Source organism: Gopherus evgoodei, chromosome 3 (assembly GCF_007399415.2).
Source record: "Gopherus evgoodei ecotype Sinaloan lineage chromosome 3, rGopEvg1_v1.p, whole genome shotgun sequence".
In the NCBI taxonomy this organism is placed as follows: Eukaryota; Metazoa; Chordata; order Testudines; family Testudinidae; genus Gopherus; species Gopherus evgoodei.
The window spans coordinates 68982910-69007561 of NC_044324.1; the positions used below are offsets into that span (position 1 = coordinate 68982910).

General features: G+C 39.4%; 1 protein-coding gene across 1 annotated transcript in view; it reads right to left on the reverse strand.

Moving 5' to 3' along the window:
- Positions 1-8031: 8031 nt before the first annotated feature.
- The window catches only part of FILIP1 (filamin A interacting protein 1), a 152179-nt gene continuing 135558 nt past the window's right edge, over positions 8032-24652 (reverse strand). Inside the window, 13 exon segments of the mRNA XM_030555780.1 lie at positions 8032-8856; positions 16209-16432; positions 21024-21821; positions 21823-21886; positions 21888-22447; positions 22449-22508; positions 22510-22618; positions 22620-23199; positions 23202-23231; positions 23234-23353; positions 23356-23412; positions 23415-23665; positions 23667-23819. Coding sequence (XP_030411640.1) covers positions 16226-16432; positions 21024-21821; positions 21823-21886; positions 21888-22447; positions 22449-22508; positions 22510-22618; positions 22620-23199; positions 23202-23231; positions 23234-23353; positions 23356-23412; positions 23415-23665; positions 23667-23819 — 2989 coding nt within the window. The 3' untranslated portion in view covers positions 8032-8856; positions 16209-16225.

Below are 24652 nucleotides of genomic sequence, written 5' to 3' on the forward strand. Positions count from 1 at the left end.
TCGGCTGTCTACACTGCCACGATAAATCGACCTATGCTACACAACTGCAGCAACGTGAATAACATAGCAGGAGTTGACATACCTTAGGTCACGTTACCACAGGGACAACACTGAGGGGGGGGGTTGTTATAACCTTATTCCCAGATTTGGACCTTAGCGTCCAAAATATGGGGGTTAGCATGAAAACCTCCAAGCTTAGTTACCAGCTTGGACCTGGTACCTGCTGCCACCACCCAAAAAATTAGAGTGTTTTGGGGCACTCTGGTCCCCCTGAAAAACCTTCCCTGGGGACCCCAAGACCCAAATCCCTTGAGTCTCACAACAAAGGGAAATAATCCTATTTCCCTTCCCCCCTCCAGGTGCTCCTGGAGAGATGCACAGACACAAGCTCTGTGAAACTACACAGAGTGATTCCCCCTCTCCGTTCCCCAGTCCTGGGAACAAAAAGGACTTTCCTATTCACCCAGAGGAAATGCAAAATCAGGCTAGCCAATTCAACACACACAGACCTCCCCTGCCCCAAAACACTCTAATTTTTTGGGTGGTGGCAGCAGGTACCAGGTCCAAGCTGGTAACTAAGCTTGGAGGTTTTCATGCTAACCCCCATATTTTGGACGCTAAGGTCCAAATCTGGGAATAAGGTTATAACATGAGTGGCAGTGGCGGGATATAGACAGAATCCAGAAGCCAGTAGGAATATTATATTTTTCTTTTCTCTGCTAAGGGCTTTTTAGCAGAGAGAAACAGTTTGGTTTTAAAAGGGAACCAGAGAGAATTTTTTTTTTCTGCTCTCTCTAGCAGTTTGTGGTTTGCATGTTAAGCGAGAAGACTGTTGAGGGTCTTTTGTCATGCAATAGCCCTCCCATTAGGTGGCAAGTACCAGCACTTATATGCATGCAATAAAGTGGTTTTCTGGTTTCCCTTCATTGAACATTAGCTAGAGAGAGAAAAGGAAAAAAGCACTGTTGCTAGGCAGACTCCAGGAGGGAACAGAGCCTGCAGTGCAGAAGATAAACACCGGAGGGCACCCCAACACAAGAAAACAGGAATCATGACTTCTAAGGCAAAAATGGAGGCCGAAGACCAAATCAAAGAAGCTGAACACAGGCGACAACTAGAAATAAAACAAAAAGAGATGGAGCTGAAAGAAAAGGAAGAAAGCATCAAACAGGCAGCCCAAGAGGCAGCACACAAAAGAAAACTAGAAGAAGAAGAGGTGGCCTACCGAAGGAACAAGCAGAAGATGAGGCAGCCCACAGAAGACAGATAGAACTCCAGAGGGAAGCCACCAACAGGCCATGGAATTAGAAAAGGCTAAGCAACAGACTCCAGCCAATCCTAACAACCCATCGCCCATTATTGCTCCCACAGCACAGGAAATTTCCCACCTACAAGGCAGGTGATGACACCGAGCCTTCTTGGAAAATTTTGAAAGAGCCTGTCTTGGGTACAGCATCCCGAAGACCAGTACATGGTAGAATTAAGGCCACACCTCAGTGGACCTTTACAGAGGTGGCAGCTGAAATGCCCAAGCCGCAAATGAATGACTATAAACTTTTCAAACCAAGGCCAGATACCGGATGGGGATAACCCCAGATCATGCCCGTCGGCGCTTCAGAACCCAAAAGTGGAAACCAGAGGTGTCATTTCCCAAACACGCCTACTACATTGCAAAAAACTATGAGGCCTGGTTAACAGGAACCAACATTCAAACCTTGGAAGAAGTGAACCTCCTCATACAAATGGAGCAGTTCTTGGATGGTGTTCCTGAAGACATCACACGGTACATACAAGATAGAAATCCCACCTCTGCCACCATGTTATAACCTTATTCCCAGATTTGGACCTTAGCGTCCAAAATATGGGGGTTAGCATGAAAACCTCCAAGCTTAGTTACCAGCTTGGACCTGGTACCTGCTGCCACCACCCAAAAAATTAGAGTGTTTTGGGGCACTCTGGTCCCCCTGAAAAACCTTCCCTGGGGACCCCAAGACCCAAATCCCTTGAGTCTCACAACAAAGGGAAATAATCCTATTTCCCTTCCCCCCTCCAGGTGCTCCTGGAGAGATGCACAGACACAAGCTCTGTGAAACTACACAGAGTGATTCCCCCTCTCCGTTCCCCAGTCCTGGGAACAAAAAGGACTTTCCTATTCACCCAGAGGAAATGCAAAATCAGGCTAGCCAATTCAACACACACAGACCTCCCCTGATTTCTTTCTCCCACCAATTCCCTGGTGAGTACAGACTCAATTTTCCTGAAGTAAAGAAAAACTCCAACAGGTCTTAAAAGAAAGCTTTATATAAAAAGAAAGAAAAAATACAAATGTTCTCTCTGTATTAAGATGATACAACACAGGGTCAATTGCTTAAAAGAATATTGAATAAACAGCCTTATTCAAAAAGAATACAAATCAAAGCACTTCAGCACTTATATTCATGCAAATACAAAGAAAAGAAACCATAGAACTTACTATCTGATCTCTTTGTCCTTACACTTAGAAACAGAAGACTAGAAAATAGAACTACTTCTCCAAAGCTCAGAGGAAACAGGCAGACAGACAAAAGACTCAGACACACACTTCCCTCCCCCCAAAGTTGAAAAAATCCGGTTTCCTGATTGGTTTCTGGTCAGGTGTTTCAGGTGAAAGAGACATTAACCCTTAGCTATCTGTTTATAACAGGGTCAATTGGAGAAACTCTTCCCTCCACTTACCATACGCTTCTGGTGAGAAGCTGACGGAGAGCGATCTGCTGTCAATTTGCGGATCTTCATTAGACCCGCTACATTGACTGCTGGTGGATCAATCGCAGAGCCTGGAGCAGGGCTGTAGTGTAGACCTGGCCCTGTTGTCAGGGGAGTGCACTATCTGCTGGACCCTCTCTCTGCTGGCCTAGGCTGAGGCGGGGGCAATGAGGCAAAAGAGACTAAGGGTTAGTCTACGCTGCGGGGGGGTTGAACTAGATACACAACTTCAGCTAGTCTGTTCATGTAGTCAAGTACCAGAGGGGTAGCCCTGTTAGTCTGGATCTGTAAAAGCAGCAAGAATCCTGTGGCATCTTAAAGACTAACAGATGTTTGGAGCATGAGCTTTCATGGGTGACGAAGTGGGTATGAGAAGTCTCCTCTGCCTTCCCACCCACTTGTATCATCTGCCCGTGCTAGTGCTTCTAAAATCACTATAAAGGTGGACTAGTTTAATTTTGACTGTACTTAGTAAGTGGCTTTGGCTGGGTACCCACTATGGGAGCTAGTTTTGTTCTTTTGTCCAGTGTAACTATTTTTGTTAGGGGTATGATTGATTTTTTTTTTTAAACTGAAAATCGTTATACCAGTACAGTCTCTAGGTGGGGCTTTAACTGTAGCAGTGTAGCTTATTCCCCCTTTTGTGAAGAAGAAAACTGTACTGAAATAAACACGTGTAGACAGATTATTACTGCATCCACCTCAGGGAAGTTGTATTACTTATAGGTATAGTCAAAGCAGTACAACATGTGTCTAGATGGGTCACAGATTGATATTATGCCAGGATTTTAACTTGGGGGATAGGGGACATCACATTTAAGCAAGCAAAATAAAATCACATGTAATTTTACCTAGTGGTGATAAACAGGCTAGGTCAAACATTTTTGCTTTGTGAGAGCATAGGCAAAGTGGATAGAAAATGGGAAATAAATACATTTTTTAAAAGAATGTACACACACCAGTATTCATTTCCCTTAATGCCCTTTCTCCATCCCAGCCTATCAGTGATATCCTGTACCTATGCAGAGCTCAGTGTAAGATTGGGGCCTTAATTTGTTACATTTGTTTTCTAATCTAATTAGCTGTATCAAAGACTGGTAAAGAATGTTGAAATTAACTAAGTTACATTGAAAGAGACCTTAGATTGGATGTATATGTAGGTATAATAAAATTTTAAGAAGCTTGCCATGTGATATACTTCTTAATCTATATTACACATTGAGTCTGAAAAAGCTTTTCTCTCTTATTGGTCAGTAACTAATTAAAAGGTAGGAAACAAAGAGTATGAATAAATGCTCAGTTTTTAGAATGGAGAAAGGTAAATAGTGGTGTCCCCCTGCAGTCTGTACTGGGGCCAGAACTGATTCATAAATGATCTGGAAAAGGGGTTAAACAGTGAGAAGGTGGCAAAATTTGCAGATGATGAAGAACTATTCAAGATACTTGTGTCCAAAGAAGACTGCTAAGATTTAACAAAGGGATTCACAAAACTGGGTAACTGGGCAACAAAATGGCAGATAAATTCAGTGTTGAAAATGCAAAGTAATGCACATTGGAAAACATAATCTCAACTATACATATAAAATGATGGGGTCCAAATTAGCTGTTACCACTAAAGAAAGAGATCTCAGGGTCATTGTGGCTAGTTTCTGAAACATCCACTTAATGTGCAGCAGCAATCAAAAAGCTAATAGAATGTTGGAAATCACTAAGAAAGGAATAGATATGACAGAAAATGTCATATTGCCTCTATATAAGTCCATGGTATCCCCATATCTTGAGTACTGCATGCAGATCTGATTGCCTTATCTCAAAAAAGATATATTGGAATTGAAAGAAGTACAGAAATGGGCAACAAAAATTATTAGGGATATGGAACAACTTCCATATGAGGAGAGATTAATAAGACAGGACTTTTCAGCCTGGAAAAGATGACTAAAAGGGCGGGGGCTATGATAGAAGTCTAAAGTCATGACTTGTGTGGAGAAAGTAAATAAGGAATTGTTTCTTACTCTTCACATAACATAAGAACTAGGAGTCACCCAAAGAAATGAGTAGGTAGCAGGTTTAAAACAAAAGGAGGATTTCTTCACAGAAGGCACAGTCAACCTATGGACTCTTTGCCAGAGTATGTTGTGAGGGCCAAAACTGAGGGTACAAAAAGACTAGGTAAGTTCATGGAGGATAGGCCCATCAATGGCTGTTAGCAAGTATGGGTTGGGATGCAAAACCATACTCTGAAGTTGCCCAAAGCTGGGAAATAGGCGACAGGATGGATCACTTGATGATTACCTGTTCTGTTCATTCTCTCTACAGCATCTGGCATTGGCCACTGTTGGAAGACAGGATGTTGACCTAGATGGACCATTGGTCTGACCCAGTATTGCTATCTTAGATTCAGCAAGAATTATTCCATCAGATTGTGAACTTCTTTATAGTAAGAAAGCTATAATAAATAATATACTTTAATAATTAAAGTGATAATTTATATTATATATTAATAATTAAAGCTATAATTAATATTCATAAAACAAAACTTGAACTTAGATACAATGTACATTGTAAACCCAAAGAAGTATAATATAAAAATACCCAAACACTGCTAGAGAATAAAATGTATCTAGTTGTCATAAAATACTTGAAATTTATGAACCTACAATATTCTTTTAAGTAAAAACAAACATTAATACAAAGTCAATTATTTAAAAAATGTTAACATTGTGACAAATAGAACAAATCAGAGAATTCACAGTTGAAAATGGAGTGATCAATGTACCAAAGTTGATTTTCTGGTAGTTTCTGATTTTATACAATAAATGTTCTAATTTTAGTTCCCTTTTAAGTCCAGTGCTGCCTAGAAAGACATCAATTACAAAACTGCTATTGACTTTAACGGGAAGATTTATGTTTGCAGAACTGAAGAGTTTACATCACTCCCACTCCACCTAAAAAATTGAGTATATTTACTAAAAAAAAAAACAAAAAAAAACTTGAACCATTATATTTCCTCACATAAAGCCATGTGAACAACGATTTAAAGTATCTGACTGACCATAGGGGGCTTCTAAAGAAGATCATGTTCTTCACCAATTTTTCATTTTTTAACGTTGTTATTCATGGATTCAGTTGTGTATGTACAGTGGCTTAATCTGAAAACATCATGATTATTTCCTTTAAAAAGTGCATGTATAGAAAATCATTTTTAGTATATTTTAATAGACTTCAAAGTACCCCAAAACAGACTAGTTTTTCATATTTTGAAGTCAGGATTAAAATCTGAATTAGGTTGCATTTAAGTCCGTATACTAATTCACAGAAAGTTAAAGTTACCCTCCATATGAAAGCTCTCTGCACAGGTATGATTTTCAACCAGAAGGTATTTGTTGTTTTACAGCTGCTTGCAACATGCCAGTTCAGTCAAACTTTATAATTCCACTCTCTATAGAAAAGCATAAGTAGTACCTGTCTGTATGGTGTTTTATTTTGGCTGCTGCTCTCAGTCTCCCTCTTAGATAAATAAAACAGTTCATCCAAAATATTTTTAAAAACTGATTAGGATAAAATAAACTATAACTGTATTTCTGTTAACCACCAGATTCACTTTTTAAACTTTTGAAAGTGTGAGTGTGGAGGGGTCGGATTGGGGGACGAGTGTTCCTAAAACAAAAGGAAAATGTTTCTTCACACATACCATAATGAGATTTCTTGTTAATCCAGATGGGGGGGACGACTCATTTTACTGCTATTGAGACATTTATTGTACTTTTAAACCCAAAGAAACTATTTCAGTAGTGTTGCTATACTTTTCAAATCTCTGTCAGGTTCATTATAGATTAAGTCAAACCAGTTCTTACCCCAGATGAATATTCATTCACAGGTAAAGTTTTTTAAGGCAATGGGCTTGGTTTATCACTATGTTAATTCCCATTTTGTGCTGGGGTAACTTCATAGGCGTCAGTGGCACATAAGTGGGTCTGATTCACCACTGTCTTACTCCCGTTTTACACTGCAAGTCAATATTCCTCAGTTCTGTGTAAGGAAATTGAAATATGCTATGTAAATTCTGGATGTCATTATAACTTTCTCATATTGGTTACCATATCAGCACTTTATACCCAGTGAAAGTGAACTCTATATAAAAAGTTTATACAAAACAAAAGAATATTAGGATTTCAGGAAACTTGGAACCAAGCTGTCACATAAAACTGAAAGTAACTTCAGCTTTAAAAATGCTGTCAATAAGATATACAAGGGACAAGCATGTTCCTGCTATTCTACAGCTGTCAAATTTGCTGCAGAATCCCCCCTTCCCGCCCCAACCTTGCTGCAAAATTGTGCTCTAAAGTTTTGCCTTAAAAAAAACAGACCAGCTTCAGTTGTTGTGAAATAACCTTGAAAAGACGATCTGAATGACTATAAACCAAATGTAATGTTACCTTCCGAAGTCTGCAGACAGCCTGATGGGTTATCTGCTTATTAAAATCTCAGTGAGATGTTAACATCTACTTACGACAAATTTAAAATGTCGTAATGTTAACTGTTTTCACTTTGATCATTTCAGCAAAAAGGACTCGTTAATATGTTTATCCCACAATCTCAAACCACCTCCCCAAATGCCAAAAGCCCCAATAGCCCCGCATTCAGCTGCCAAATCCAGTTTTCCCCAGCAGCTTTACAGTACCATTATACACTAATAATATATAAGTCTGCAGCAAATTGGAAACTGAAAATGTGGGGAAAATGTAAAATAAAATGAATTTATTATAAAAAATAAATAGCATGAGGGATACCATACAGGTTCCATTCAATTTCATACATAAGTCATTTAAAAATCCATTTTTAATTCAAATGTAGCTGCCACAGAATTCTCATTATGCTTCAGAATGCAGCATCAATCATCAAAGGGCCACTGCTGTAAAATTTAAGTTCACCTTGCAGTGGCATACGTGGAGTCTTGTTATATTATCATTTGGACATCTTTACAATACAGTTTCCTTATATAAATGTGATATTTGATAGCATAGTGAAAACTCAAGGTTAGAAACAATGGCATCATTAATTATGCCAGACGCTAGATCTTTCTTCACAGCACTGACAATATCTGGATGCATGTAGTATGCACTGTGATATTGTAATGAAATACCAGCCTAAAGATGGTAACTACAAAAACCATACAATTCCTTTTTTATCAGTAGTACTTACTATAAAATAAAACCAACAAGATAAACTTCAACACTGTCAGCCTTATGGCATTTGTGGCATAATCCAAACACTTGGTTACATTTGTATTCTTGTGAAAATTTATTTGTTACAGTGTGGTGAAAATTGACTTTTTTCAGTACAGGCAGAAGTAAAAACATATTGTAAAATAATAATCACAGCTTAGTGAAAACTGGTTTACAATGTTTAAAAAGAATCTTTAAATTCAGGTAGTACTTCAGGGCTTTGGTTTGTTAGTACTCAGTTTTATGCTGAATTGCTGCACAGTGCAAGAAAAATTCTATACCAGTATACCCTATATGGCAGTCCTTTGAGCATTTAGTCTCACAGTCATATGGTGCAGGAAAATGTGTTACATACTATTTCTGTTAAAAATAAAGAAGGCTCTGTTCAGATTAAAATTTAAACTTCCTTTACTGTCATTAATACAAAAATATCAATTGACACTAAGAATTTTGACAGTGTATTCTACAAATTAACATGCCATGGACAGTAGCAATTGGAAGTTTTGGGGAAAGTTACATTAAAGTGTTTTATAAAAATAAATTATATGGGAAACACCACCAAACAAAATCAAGCTGGTGCCTTAGGCTTTCCAAAATAAGAGTAACATTCAGCTGGCACCATAACTGCTTTTCTCTCTCTCTACATATTTTCAAATTATCAACAAGGCCATTATTTTTAAAAACTCTACAAATAATCATAATAATCCAATGGAAGCAGTAAAAAACTTCTGTCAGTGATCAGTAGCACAGGAGACAATGGTGATAGTGGTAGAGGGCTTCAACAGTGATCCATCCAACTGGTGTGGAGAGGAAGCACACATATAGAATACATTGGGTATGGTATCTCATCTAGAGTTCATGCGTAACTGATGAATGATGACACTCTCTAAGAGAAAAGAGCAAAACATTTGCTATTATATAATTGGAAATACAGGTAATTTTTAATAAAGTTAATAGAACTTAGCATTTATATAGTGCTTTTTATCTTCAGAGACTCTTAAAGATTTTAATTAAACCTCACAACACTCCTGGGAGGTAGATATTATTCCCATATAAAAATGGGAGACTCAGATTGAGAAGAAATGTCCTGGACAGTGCTATAGAGGGAGTCTGGGTTAGAGCCAGGATTAGAACTCAGAAGTTTGAGACTCCAAATTCAATGCTCAGACCATATCTCTGTCATTATACCAAAAATGTAATTCAATTAAAATATGTCTATAAAATGTGCATATTGACTGTCTATTCCCTCTTCTTCATAGGTTGCTTGTCCTCTTAAGCGCAGTTCATGTAAAGACTTACATGCAAAATTACTTTACATATCTCCATAGTCCCACTGAAGTCACTGAACTACTCACATGTTTAAAGACTTGCGTGTATGCTCAACTTCAAGTATGTAAGTAGTCTAAATCACTTATATGGGACTATTCACATAGTGAAATCCTGGCTCTACTGAAGTCAGCAGTACTTTGCCATTGACTTCAGCAGAGCCAGGATTTCACACATAATATATAAAGCTATGTGTAGTCTTTGCAAGATCAGAGCTTAAGTTTGTACTGTGCGAACATAAGAGGTCCGTGATCCTGATCAGACTTTTGGTAGTATCACAACATATATTAAATAATTAATTAACTATCCTATGGTCTAAATGTGTAGTACCACAACAAATATTAAATAATTAATTAACTGTCCTATGGTCTAAATGTGTTTCCATTGCACACAAGATGATATTTACTAAATCGGAGTTTAACCATAAATGTAAATTTCAATATGCCGTGCAGCTTTAAAGAAAAAATATTTATGGGTTTTAAATGATGAAATTGCAGTCAGACATTTAAAATTTAGTATAAGGTGCCTTCCAAAAGCATTTATTTATATAGCTGAAACTTCTTATATAAACTACTGTGATTATCTTCCCCTCCTTGTTTTCAAAAGCCATTTGCAAGATATGCAAAATATAAATTCAGTGTATCCTTACCACTTTTATTAACATGTGCCTATGCCTCACATTTAAAAAAAAATACATTTGTAGAATGTTTGTGGGAATTGTACAATATTGTAATTTTAAAACAGAAAAAAATGTTCAACTATTTCATTTACCCTTTATGCCAGAACCTTGCCACTAGATGGCATATATTCATTATTTTACTCATGGATAAAACAAGGCTAAAACAACAATTAGGAGAATGTGGGAACACAAGTGAACAATGGAATTTCCCAATAAAGTGAATTCTACATTTAATTTACCCTTTACATAAGGTTTTTCCATTCATACATGTCCATATTTCCTCCCAGATTTGAATAATGAACATACAGGAATCATAAACTGTAGTAAAAGTTAACCTTCACCACCAATGCAGTTTTATAACTTCAGGTTCTTGGAGAATATGAAGCAAGGTAAAAGCTCTATTTGCTTAACATCAAATTTTATTCATATGAACACATCTATTAATTTCAGTGGGAGTCACATGAGCTCATTTAAGAACACGGTTCTTAATATCCAGTATATATATTAGATATCTATACACAGAGTTTGAAGACAAAATTTACAATTTAAAAACAAAAATTTAGTAGGCAAAAAATGCCTTCTTCCTTGTACAGGTCCAATTAATAATTGAACAGGGTAACTATAGTAAGGTTTCAAAATCAAAGTCTTCCTCTTATAGACCAAACATAGCAAGTATGCAGGGGGATGTCACCGACTTGAGAGGATTAAGAAGTCATACATTGTGAATACTTCCATTATTCATGTCTTCATTAATTTCTCTTACACCTCACCCCTTCCAACATTTGACTTTGTATTCTTGCTATTAAAATAGATGTCCAAAGAGGTGTAAAATTTTCATAGGATATATTCCAGGGATGGCCAAACTTACTGACACTCTGAGCCGCATACAACAATCTTCAGAAAGTGGAGAGCCAGGACGCACTGCTGGGGCTCGGGGCTTTTGCTCTATGGGAGGCATCTGCCAGGCCTTGGGGCTTCAGCCCCGCTCCTGCTAAGCCCTGAGCCCCAGTAGGTGCACCCCATGGGGCTGAAGCCCCAAGACCCCCCTTCCCCACTAGACAGAAGCCCCTACCCCATCACCCTGCTGAAAAGCAGAGGTCCCGAGCTCCCCCCCCAGCCCCATCTGGTAGGTGGAGAAGGGAGGGCCCCGGAGGGGCTCCACGAGCCACATTTTAATTGTAAAAGAGCCGCATGCAGCTCGTAAACCATGGTTTGGCCGTGCCGGATATATTCTGGCATAGTGATGTAGGAATAATCTGGCAATGGCTAGAGAGAGTGCTTCTGGGACTATAAATCTTACAGCTTCCATGAGCTATAAGTTTACTTAAAGAAACAAAAACTTAATTAATTTGTTCTAAAGATAAAATTAAATGAAGACATCTGTATGGATAGGACCAAATTTAGATTTAAATTATATTGCTATAAATCAGAGGTCATTGTAGTTATTTGCATGTACACTGTTGTAAATGAGTTTAGAATCTGGCCCATAGTGAACAATTTGCATAAAGTCTGACCAATTCAGATAATAAAAGCAAATCTGCCATTTTAATATTTGAAATTTAAATTACATTTCCTTTTTACAATTTTTACATGAATGGATAGTACCAAATTATATTGTCTCCAGTACATCTTTTTGTATAAGTCCCAGTGACAAAAGTGGATCATGTACCAGTATAACTATTTCTGAACTTTTAAAATCATCTTTAGAAGAGTTTTTAATATAAGGAGTTGCTCATACCTGTATCTTGCAAGAAGCCAAAAAATAAAATAAAATAAACCCACACATGGTCCTACATGGCTTTGTTCCTGCAGCTGATAGCTCCGAGTTTGAAAGTAGTTAACCCTTTTGATGTTTTCCAAAAACCCAAATAAGAACAGAGACCAAGTAGTAAGATAGTTTCAAAGTGAAGTCAATATCTATAATGACAAATGTTAGAAAGAGCTCTGTCTGGGAGAGCTCAGTCGAAGTTAAGGGAATGAGCATTACTCACACAGATGGAAGAGAAAAACATTCCCCTAAAGGAGAATAAGTTTAAAAGATGAGCTCATAGAAACTACTGCCAGCATACTACAGGTTTCAAACTGACTTAGTCATGTCAGCAACTGATATGCGATAGGAACATATAATTGGTCTGAAAACCATCCTTATTGTTGTAGCCTGTGTAAAAAACCTGAAACATAGTAGGATGGTAGCCTTCCCTCTTTAAAGATGTGTTCTTAAAATTCTGATCAGTCACTGAACATTAGTGTTAACCTTGAGAGGATCTGAAAACATGTTTAACATAGTATTTAGTCTATAATTGGCATGAACCTTTGCAGTCCAATGCAGTTTTAGAGATTATGCACATGATATTAATCACCATGTAAGCGGTTTAAACTTAAAATACTGTCATGTACATTCTGTACGGTCATATTTATAAACGTCACAAGTTGTTATTTGCTTTTTTAATCACAGTGAAGGACTGTGATCAGAAAACAAAAAGAGTAAACAACTAAAGATCAAAGTGGCCATAAGAACTCAAGATATTGTTTGCTTATCATATTTTAAGATCTGAAAGAAACCCCTTAGACTAGAGATTGCATGTCATTATGAACCAAATTCTGCAAACTTCTCACGCTGAGCAGCACTTAGTCAGATCAGTATTTCTGTTTATGGCCATGAGACTACTCACATGAGCAAGCTGTACTAGCATGAGTAAGGGTGACCGCACCTGGCCCTATATAATTCGTAGAAACTTGTGTTAAGGATCAGATTTAAAATCAATACAGGGAAATTCGGTTTATGGAGGTTACTCTGTCCTTAACTCCACACACAGATGCTGGAACACTTTTGTGATGTAACCTGACTCATTCTTCTGAGACCTTTCTCACAGACAGAGATATTGTAACAGTCATGCTTCTTTCACTAGACAAAGTTTTAAGGTGCTGAGTGGCTTATCTTATTGTAGTCACTAACTGTATTGCTACCTTCAGAGAAAAAGAGACTCTGAACTGTATTATCAAGACAGCTAAGCTTCAACTTTTAAAGACTTTTGTGCTACAAGCCTTTGCTGTTGTTGTTGTTGTAATTCCCTCCCCCGCCCACAGCCTACTTAGAGTAGCAAACTTCAGGTACATGAAAACATATTACAAAATGCTGAACTCACCTAATTTTTTAACCAAAGATGCACACTAAACTTAAAACAGATATCCATAAGTACTTATAGGCACACAGTTTTCTCCAGTTTATACAAAATATTTAATTTCCGTGAACCTCAGAATAAACCCTTATACATCATACTTAGATAATATTTATCCTTTGGCTTACATCAACCCTTACATTTATCTTTCTTTCCTTTTGAGAAGCTTTGTAAATTGCGACCTGCCCTCTTCTTGCTAATATTTAAACAAGATTAGTATGTTTTCAGGGTCTTTTCCTACCAATATTCACAAGTTGTTACTTTTTGTTTGTTTGTGGGTTTTTTTTTTTCCAGATTAGTTTCAGAAACATCCTTTTGCCTGGTTCTGATTCCTTGACCTTTTGCTAGGTTGGCTGTGGATCAGAGATTTTTCTCTGGTCTGGTCCTGGCAGTGGGCTCTGCCACTGAATCCTAAAAATACTAGTCTGACTTGTCAATTCTGTTTCATCTGGGGTTGCTGGATTCCTTCTCACATGTCCTGATAACTCCACAAGTGCTACTTCTAGTTTGCCTCTCCAATTCTAGCTGTGCTGTGGTGGCACTGGATATCTAGTTTGATCTGATGGTTTCTTCTTCAGATAAAGCAGTCTCTCAAATCCCATCCAAAACAGATGCTGCTTTCAAAGGCAGGCACATTTAGACTATTGTCCCATATATATCATCACTTAAGTTAGGAAGAGCTAGTTTCTTTTTAAAAGCTATGAAAAAGAAAGCTTAAGCCATCCATAGTTCATTACTGTATCATACCACATTACCAGGGGGCTCATCTACTTTGCAGCATTTAAAATGACTGTTTTGAACTGAGTGGAAGATTTGGTTTAGCTCAGCATTTAGTGTTATAATGAGCTTTTAGCTTCATGTTATTATGTTTAGAACTTCTGCTGAAAAAGTTCTGATATTAGAAATAATAAGAACTCACTAATGATTAATGACAAATTGAGGTATGGGGCATTTATTGGGCATAACAGTTAGCTGGAAGAAGTGATGCACTTCTGGTCAGTAACTCACAAATTCCCAAGAAGTAGCTCCAACGTTTGGTTCTGCTATTAGGAAAATTATATATATGAAGTCGTGAGTCTGTTTTTCAGATGTCCTAGCACCTACGTTTCCAAAGTTAGTTAGAGATGCAGGTTAATGGAAGATGCTTGAAGACCTGTGAAAATCAGAATCAATACTTTTATGATGTTCATCAGAAGGACATGTGCATGAAAGAAGAATAAGAATGCCTTCAAGATAGTGAAGCTGGGGTAAGCTCTCTAAGAGAAATATCAAGATCTTTAATAGGGTAGCAGCCAAAAGTGTGGATTAAGGATAAATATTGCCTGATTCTACCACCTTTTTGTTGCCCTCCACTGACAAACTCTTCTTTCAACCTCTCCTTCACAAGAGAAACTAATTACCCAATCCGTTGGTTCATTGCATTGATCCTGTACATCCTATTAACTTCATTTGCTTCCTTCAGCCACTTAACTTCTTCACTTAACATTATCCCTCAAATTCATTTTGCGTTACACTTGTATTCTTCATGCTGCATGAGTCATCTTCCTTTCTCATCTCTCCTCCAGCAAGGGCACTCACTGTTGTGGGACTCTTAATAGCTCACTCTAATGGTTGAATAATTATATATTTTTAAAATGCACCTTCTGGCTGAGACACAGCATGTCAAGTTACTTCAACCCAGAGTTCCTTTATTGTATCTTACTTGTGTGGAAATTGAGTTTTCTGGGGAAATTATGGTGCTATCAAACAAAATAATGACATCAATCATTTACATCCACATCCATTTCCATGCTGAAATACTTCCTTAAAACATGCTAAAAAAAAACACAAACGGAACAAATGCAAATACTTCAGAACAAAACAAAACACAAACTGGTACTCCATAGCACTGTAAACTGATTCTTTATTTGAGATAGACACATACCAGACTTCAGGGAACACGCTGGAATTCAGGGTAAGTTGAGTGCAAAGCCCTCTGTCCCCTACCCTCTGTATCTGAGCAGAGTTCTTCGTCAATTACTTTGCACCATTAACTGTCTGTATTAAGGACTGTTCTAAGACAGAAGAACTCTAGGCAGCTGATGTCAAACTACAGCACACTTTCTGATTATGGGCCTGATCCAAAGTAAACTGAAGTCAAAGGATTTGTCTACACTACCACGGTAAATCAATCTAAGTTACACTACTTCAGTTACGTGAATAACATAACTGAAGTTGACAAAACTAGATCCACTTATCGCGGTATCTACATCCTGCTGTGCTGATGGGAGATGCTCTCCTGCTGACTTACCTTACTCTGCTTGAGGAGCTGGAGTACAGGAGTCGATGGGAGAGCACTCTGCCATTGACTTAGCGGGTCTTCACCAGACCCACTAAATTGACACTGCTGCATTGATCACAACAATGCTAATCTAGCCAAAAGTATAGACAAGCCCAAAGAAAGTAATTCCATTGACATCCAGGGGTTTTGGATCAGGCCCAAATTGTGGCTGTAACAAAAAATCAATTACATCAGTGCTTTCCAAACTGCGGTCTATGAATCACTGCTGATCTATAGAGAGATGGCTGATCACATGGTGCTGGCTCTTCCTCATTGTTTTAGCTATGAGACTTCATTAAAAGAGACCTAAAATACATGGCTTTTCTAGCATTACTTCTCTAGCAAGCAATGCTTTAGTTGTCTCAGGAATGTTAAATGATCATGAAAAAGGAGGGAAAGTAGCCTGCGCATTGTGAGTGAGATAGAAGGTGGTCCCATGAGACAATCTCTTAAGATGTGGCCCACCCTATCTATAAATTCAATAACCCCTGAATTAAGATCAATGTGTAAGTGAGGCTGCTCAGTCTGATTTCATTATCTGCAAACATTACGAGCCTCCAAGTAGCTTTTTAGCCCAGCATAGAAACAAAATTATATTGTTAAAGTCAAGACACACACACCTATAGTTTGTTATGTTAAGTGACAGTTTCAGGACTAATTAGTAAATGCAAACACCAGCAACTAACAGACAGGGGGTTGATTTCCATGGTAGCAGTAAAACCTGCACAACATACCCCCTTAGCCACTGCCCTCAGCCCTTCCCCCAGCCCAGGGAGGCAGAGCTGTTGGCTGAAGATTTCTTCAGTTCTATTTTCATAGACTGAGTCTCGGCACGAGGCTCGAATTTTGTCACATTTCCTGTTCCTGGGGCTGCCACTACTGGCTTTCCTGCTTTCATACCTTTTGACACAGGAATACGGGTGGGTGTAGGTCTCTGTGATGACCCATCCTGTCCTGTCTGCAAGAGAGAGAAAGAGAAAGGATATAATTGTAAACAAGATTTTTAGAAGTTTTCTTTAACAGATCCTAAATCTGTACAGTTCCTTACTTGTTTCTTCAAATTTTTAAAATATGCCTTGAAGCACTTATCCAGTGCACTGGGAGCCTCCCCCATGAATTAAAAATAACACCATAAACAAACAACTGGCCACAAATATATCCACCCCTGCCCAGGCCCTCCTTAACAAAGACAGAGAAAAGATGGACTTTGCAAGCATGCCCAGAAGATTAACAAATCTAGGCTCTTGTGTACCAATGGTGGGGAGCAAGTTCCAAAACGGAGGGCCCCTCACAAGGAATGCCCTGCCACGCAGCTCCCTTTCACTTATATTGGGAGTGCCTCAGCTACTCTCAACAGTGGCAGAAAATCACAGGAAGACAGATCATATCTCAGGCAACTAGATCACTCTGGGCACTTAAATTATTTAATTAGTATTCAACTTTGGAATCAGGGCATCTCCTTTGGTATAAGGGTGGTTGAATCGTTTGCAGCATCGGGGCCACCCAGAGGATTCAGGAGGCCTAGGGCAAATCAGGGGAGCTGCGGTGCTTGTATTCACCCAGTGATGGAGGGCCCTTCAGTCACTCCGCGTCTTCGGCAGTGCTGAAGGGCCCCCCACCGCTGAAATGCCACCGAAGACCCGGACCGCCACCAGGCCATGGCTCACGGGGCCCCTGCGGGACCCGGGGCCTGGGGCAAATTGCCCCACTTGCCCCCCCTCTGGGCAGCCCTGTGCAGCATATTTAAATATTAGTGGCATGAAGCAAAACACCAACAGTGAAGAAGACACTTCGTATCAGAACAGTTACTGCACAATGGTGAATATCATGCTAGAGATGGACCCAAAATGCAGAGGTAAGATCAGGACCTTATTTTTCTGGTGTTCAGATCCAGTATTTTGGGTTGGCTTATTAGAGATGGGGGTCAAGTACAAGTTCTGGGTCCATACTTTCCTAAAGTTTGGAGCTGTTCAGATCCAGGGAATTGACCTAATCTTTTATTATTGAGAAAAGACAGGAAAAAGGAGAGAAAGTCTCTACTCTCTTACCTACATTGATGTAGACAAGACCAGCACCAATATGGGAAGAGATGAACTAGAAACCTAATAGGTCTTTACTATTTCCTGTTCATCTGACAGGCCAATGTATTCTGCAGCAAAAGAATTTGGAAGCTATTCTTTGCCATAGAACTATTGGCCAGAATCTAACCATCATATAGAGAAAACGTGTATAGCCTTTCTTCGTGGTTGAGAACAAACATAATGCAAATGTAAACTGATGCAGCATTGCACATGCATTGCCCTATTTAGCTCAGTGGGCTGTTAAATTTGAAGCTTAATTAACAATATTAGCTGCTTCACCACTGATCATTTTAAACAGAAAAAAAAAATCAGTATTGTCCTAATCCCAAACTCCCAGAATACCTCCTTTAGTTCTAGAAGTCCCAGCTATCCGCAACCTAGAAGCTAAAATACTTCCAGGTTCCCTGACAATTATACATAGTAATTTTGCAGTGTGAAGACCAAAGCTGCAGCACACTGAAAACAGCAAATGTGGAAACAATATAAACTAAATTGAATCTACAAAATAAACAGTGTTGGGGGCACTTTGTTGATTGTAGCATTTAGTTGCACATTACAAACCTGAGTTTAAAATAATCAAATGAATCTGTCACAGAATCTCCTCCCTGCTGTGCCAGACTACAGTAGAATCTAGGGCCCTTGCCACAGAGTTTAGTTTCAAGTTGCCATGGTGCACACAGGGCCCTGTTTATATGTACTGAGCATTGCAAAAAAGGATACAACTATCACCATCCTTACCAGTCAATCAGCGCTCCTCCATTACTTAATGTTCCAAGAACAGTACAAAAACCACATGCACACATACACAAAATAAAATATATGAAATCACAATTTGGAAATTTGAATGCTGACAGACCGATGGAAAGCAAGCCATTTTCAACAATCAAAAGCAGTGTTTACGACAACATTTAAGGAACTCACATTTTTATGTCAAAACAAGTAAGAACCATGGCACATTGTATGGCACAACATGGAAATACATTTTATCAAAATAGGAAAATATGTCAACATACCCTGGAGCCAAAATGACAAACATCCTGCACTCCCTGAAAGCTTTCCCCTGGTGTGTAAACATACAGCTATTAAATGAAGTAGCTGGAATCTCAGGCATTTCTTGAGTTTTAATGACACGTAAATTATTAACTGAAGATTTTGGCACTCTAGAGTTACTAGTTTCATGTCTAAAACACTCAAAAATCATTTTAAAGTATTTTGACTCTGCTCTCCCCGGTTTCCAAAGAGGCACCCTAACATGTCACTCAGATCACAGCTCAACACACAACTCCAAACACATTTTTTTTCCCTGCTAAATGAAGAGAAAATTAGCTGTATGCGGGTCCCCACTGTCTGGCCTATGTGACTGAATAAACATGCAGCCTGGGCTTCAAACAGCCTCAGCCAGTGCTGGTTCTAGGGGTGGGCATGCAGTGTGATTGCGTTAGGTGCCAACTTCCAAGGGATGCTGTACCCCTGTGCCATTTGTGTGTGTGTGTTCTCTCTCCGCTTCCCTTTGCTGATTGGCCAGCTGTGGTGTTTTGAGGGGTTCAGCTGCTTATGAGGAGCATCTAAAACATTTTTTGGTGGCTGGGAAAATGGCTAGCGCTGCTTTTTGCCTTAAACAGTGTCAGTTATAGAGAACCTCTTGGTATAATTTTGCAGGATTCAGAGTCTGGTTGGCTCCCTTCTGCCTCGCACATTTGCAGGTGACTGCTTTTTTTTTCTGCTTTACACAAATAAACAGCATCAGCCAGAATTTGGCTCTCTATACTTTTATGAAGTTAATACGGGACACCTATAATGCTGTCTCATTAGGACTTGCAGAGTGAAGCTAAACTGTTCTCTTCCCAGAAGTGCACACTAGTGGAACATTATAGGTACCCAGAACTAAATTTTAATGGAGGAGTAAACACATGCAACTGCCAAGGCTATTTACGCCCATAACGGTGGCTCACTGCAGAATATGCAGACATGACTACAAGTATACTAGTCAAAGTGTTCGCAATAAGGATGGTTCGTTGGTTTAAAATAAACAATGATTTGGACTTTTTGAAAGTAGCATATTCTTAAGCAGTTTATAACACAAATCCTCCTGAGTGTATTTTATTACTATCTGAGAATAGCTATGTCACTTGCGCATTATCTCTTGTAACGTTTTTTAATATGTGCAGGGAAAAGTGGTACAGAGGGGGCAAGAACAGTGATAACGCAATAGAGAATTGGGTCCCAGGCCTGTAAGAATGGCACAGAAGGTGTGTGGAACACACTGATGAGGAAATTACAGGACTGATAATCACGGACTTTTGTGGCTTGCATGAGTTAGCCAACCACATCAGAACTTCCAAGATGGTATCTGTAATTTTGTTCAAATTGAGCCTGCTGGAGGCACTTACATAGATTTTTGGAAAATAAAAATAGTTAGACAAACTAGAGGGAGTGTTAATTAAAAAAAAACAAAAAACCTATGTCCTAAATGGCCCAGACATGAAATTACAGCCACCATCTTGGAATCACCATGCAAGGAGGTTTCACAGCTCAGGCAGGACTTGCAAAAATTACATGCTTGACCCTATAGAAATATCCTCCCTGTTGAAATGGTGGTTCTGCAGAGTTTTTTGTTCCTCCACCACCACCTCTATTTTATACAATTAGGAAAAAGTTAAAACCATGGCAAATCTGTCATAAACAGACAAGAGCCAGGGACTTCAGAATTAAATCTCTCTTATTCACCTCACTGGGTACTGTACTGCTACATACATCCTATCATTTAGTTGAGAGCTATATACTAGCTAAGCACAATGGACTAAGTTAAGAACTGACACCTACAAAAAAATAGAAGCAGGGTTTCTCTCTGCATTGCCCCCTCTTCCTCTCTGCCTACCTCCCCCAACCACCACAGGAAAGTTTACAGCACCATCATTCTTTCATTTCCTACAGCTTTGTAAGGGCTTCCTCGTAAGGCTCACCTCCAGTGGTTATTGTGAGACAATGCCAAAATGGACAGTTTAAAAACACAACAGGGCAAATTCTGCTCTCAGTTACGTCCAGTTGAAATCCAGAATAACTCCAGTGAAGTCAGTAGCATAAACAGTTTTTTGCAACTGTTCTTCCACAGTGGGGTCTCACACAAACAGGGGCGGCTCCAGGCACCAGCACGCCAAGTGTGTGCTTGGGGCGGCAAGCCGCGGGGGGTGCTCTGCTGGTCGCCGCGAGGGCGGCAGTCAGGTTGCCTTCAGCTGCATGCCTGAGGGTCCACTGGTCCTGTGGCTTCGGTGGACCTCCTGCAGGCGTGCCACTGAATCCGTGAGACCGGGGACCTCCCGCAGGCAAGCTGCCAAAGGCAGCCTGCCTGCCGTGCTTGGGGCGGCAAAATACCTAGAGCCGCCCCTGCACACAAAGTCCATTTTATGGCTTCCCATCTCCCCACCATGAAGTCTGGGCAGATATCCCATGGAATCCTCTGCTACTTACCATTGATTGTGTTCCTCGTGTGGATGATGTTGTAACTGGAGTTATAGTTATGGTACTTGTCACTTTGCTTGCTCCAGGCCTGGAGGAGAAATGGTTCCTAGGGGAACGAAGGACGGTACCAGTCATAACCTCTTTTTCTGCTGCTACATTCATTGGTCTGACCGTTATCACAGGACTAGCTCCCTCAGAAGCAGCACCAGGGGAGCGTTTAAACTGAGAACCTAAGTGAATGTGAATTTTATTGTCCTCTGTTGTTATAATGTTGGCATTGGCATTGTACTTCCGGATTGGGGTTGGGACAGTTTGTTTTTCTGGTGTTACTTTGAAAACAGCCCTTCCCATGGTCATATCCTGCAATTCTGGAGAGACAGAGATTTCTGATGGTGCTGCAGACGTAGAGACTGTCATAATCTGAATTGGGGATATGGGTCTTTCCATGAAAGGAGCTCTCCCTCCATCTGCTGACTTTTCTCTGGAGAAAGTAGTTATAGTAACAGGTGACATAGCACGCTCTGGGCCCACTGAGCTCTCGCCACCTTTTACTTTTTGTGACACATTTGGAGAGGGAATGATGGTAATCCGTGGCTTCTGATTTCCCAAGGTTGGAATGACAGTGGTGCTTGAAAAGAATTCCTCAGATGTTGGGCTAGTTATCTCCAGAGTAGCTGTACTATTCTCATGATCTGGAGTCACCCGAATATGAAGAGGTTGCCCCTGCTTTGGGGAAAGGACAACCTCTCCAGGATGTCCTGGGCTACCATGTGTTCGGGCTCCTTTATCATGAGCTCCTTGGGAACACATTCTCTCTTTTTCTCATCCATGGTATCCAAGATTTCCTCATTGCAAGATCATTGCTGCTGGGGATACCTGTTCAGCACAGATGAACGCTCTATGGGTTTTTTCAGTCCTACCTGTCGCAGATTACTCATGATGTGATTTTCCTCTTGGAAGGATTTCCTTATAAACACAGCTGGGGTTTCTTCTTCTGCCACTTCACTGCTTACTGCATCAGTCTGCACCCCAGTGGATGTCACAGGAACATCTACCATTCTTCTACCATTCATGCTGGGTCTAAGGACACGACTGTAACGCTTAGAAAGCTCTAACTCTTTTGTTAAGTTCAGGACTTCCTGACCCATATTTTTGTTTTTATCTTCTTCTTCCATAAATCTTTGCTGCAGAACGGAATAATCAACTTGGAGCTGAGAAAGCTGGTCTTCTTTGTTCATCAGCTCATGAATTTTTTCCTTAAGAGCTTGCACTTCTGCTTTCAAATCTCTGCTTTTAGCTTCTTCTAACCGAAACCTGTGCCTCAACTCTGCTTCCTGACTCACCACTTCACCCTTCTCTATTGCTTTGTTTTTGGCAATCTGGAGCTTCATTTCCTCCAGTTGTTGAGAAAGGAAGTTAGCTTTGTCCTGCTCAGGTCCTAAATTTCTGCTCCAGCTGATCATATTCATCCTCTGTCTTCATCAAGTCTCCTTCAAACCACTTCCAATTGTTTAAGACGTTTTTTCAGTCTTTCAATTTCAATGGTTAGTTCTTTAATTTTGTTGTCCTCATGATAAGCAAGTTCTTGTCCTTTCTGGCTCGACCTCTGCTATTTCTCTTTCAACTTCCTCTATACCATCAATTCTTTTCTTTAACAACTCAACTCTACAACTCAGTTCAGAGGATTTTTCTTCTTCACTTTTCAGTTTCCCAATTAACTCATCTCTTTCCTTTGTTAAACTGGACACTTTCTCCTCCATTTCAGTTTTCAGTTTCAAAAGTTTCTTACTTTCATCTATTAATTTCTCAGTCACATCCATAACTTTACCTTGTTCCACCTTAACATTTTTGTTCAGACCTTCAACTTTTCTTTCTTCCTGCTTTATTTTTTCCATCATATTTTTTCTTTCATCCACCAGCATGACAGTGAATGACTTCAGCTTGGTAAGGTCCTCCTTTAAGCTTAGTTCAGCTTTTTCCAACTTACTTTCTGAAGATTCAAGATCTTTTACTCGAGTCTTCACCATGTCCAACTCACTTATTAAGTCTTTGGTTAAATTATTTTCTTTCTCCAGATTTATGTGCAACTGGGTACATTCAGTCTTACTTTTACTAAAAGCCTCTTCCAGCTTCTCCAGTTCTGACATTCTCTTCTGCAACTTTTCCACTTCAAATTTCAGCTCTTGCTATGATGTTCTTCCTCTTGCAGTTTCTTTTCAGCTCTCTACACTGGGATTCAGTTTTTGTGATCTCCTCATCTTTGCCTTCCATCTCAAGTACACGCTTGCGTAGATTTTCCACTTCAGCCATCAAGCTAGAGTTTCCACATTCTCCTTTGCTATTTTATCTCTTAATTCCTGAAGTTCTTCCTCAGCCTTGTGAAGATTTTTGTTAGTTCTTCTAGCTCCTCAATTCTACGAGTCAAACCAACCAGCTTTAGTCTCAGCTGTCTATTATGTGACTCTTGATTACCTAGTTTAGCAGTCATCTCCTCATGCTCTTGAGAAAATGATAATGTCTTGTGTTCAAGTTCTGCTTCTAACTTCATCAATTTTTGTCCATCTTCTTTTGTTTTTGAACTAATAACTTTAAGCTTTTCTTCTTCCTCCTTTAGTTTCTGAGCAAGATCTTGTATTTTCGACTCTGTTGACCAAGTTGTCAATATGCATTTGTCTCTCATCCACCAGCATGAGTGCAAATGACTTGAGTTTGACCAGTTCGTCTCTCAGTTTATTGAGTCTCTTTGTGTGTTCTTTCTCCTTGCGGGCTTGATAGATTTTTTCCTGTTCGAGAAGCTTTTTTAACCTGAAAACAAAAAGGGGGGAATAAATACATTATACGCGTGCAATTTTTCCCCTTACATTTGAAGTTTCAGCCACATTTTCTATAGGTTTTCATGTTTGCATTAGTGTCCTAGAGCACTCTTTCAACACTTGGTTCCATATAAGTCTCCCAAAGCAGTTATTTAAATTAGGGAAGCTTATTGGAAATCACACAAAATCATTTAGTATTCTGAAAACAATTGTCAAGTGTAAGATTTTATCCTCCCACTATCTTCCCCACACATTTCGCCTTTTATCTGAATGTAAATATATTATTTCAGATTTCCTCTTCAATCCAATATATATGTAGCATTCAGTTGCAGAATACATTATCTTCAGTTGCAGAGGTGACAAAGAAGATTTTAACACTCAGCTTTGAATTGAACTATTCCAAATGTATTTCTCCATCATCATCCCACCTGAGAAAGTGTACAGTTTACCCAACAGGACATATCTATAGATTTACTATCCCTTTTATACTGTGCCAGCTTTATAAGATAGAAGCCTCATTAGCTTGTTGTACATGCAAGAATGCGTGAAATGAGATCAGAATTGAGTGAGTAGCTTCAAGCAGCCAGCCTTCACCGGATCAACATTGGTCAGAAGTGAAACAGCTGAACAGAAGAACAGGATGTCAGCACTTGGTCACCATCTAGACATTGTAGCAGCGGAAAATTAATATAAAAATAGGTTTGGCTGCTTAATGACTGCTGTGGTAAAGACTTAAAACTGTTTATTCTCCTGGGCTCAATTCCACATACAGCACAGTACACAACTGATACCACTCTACTGACTGCGAGGATCAGACTGATCAAA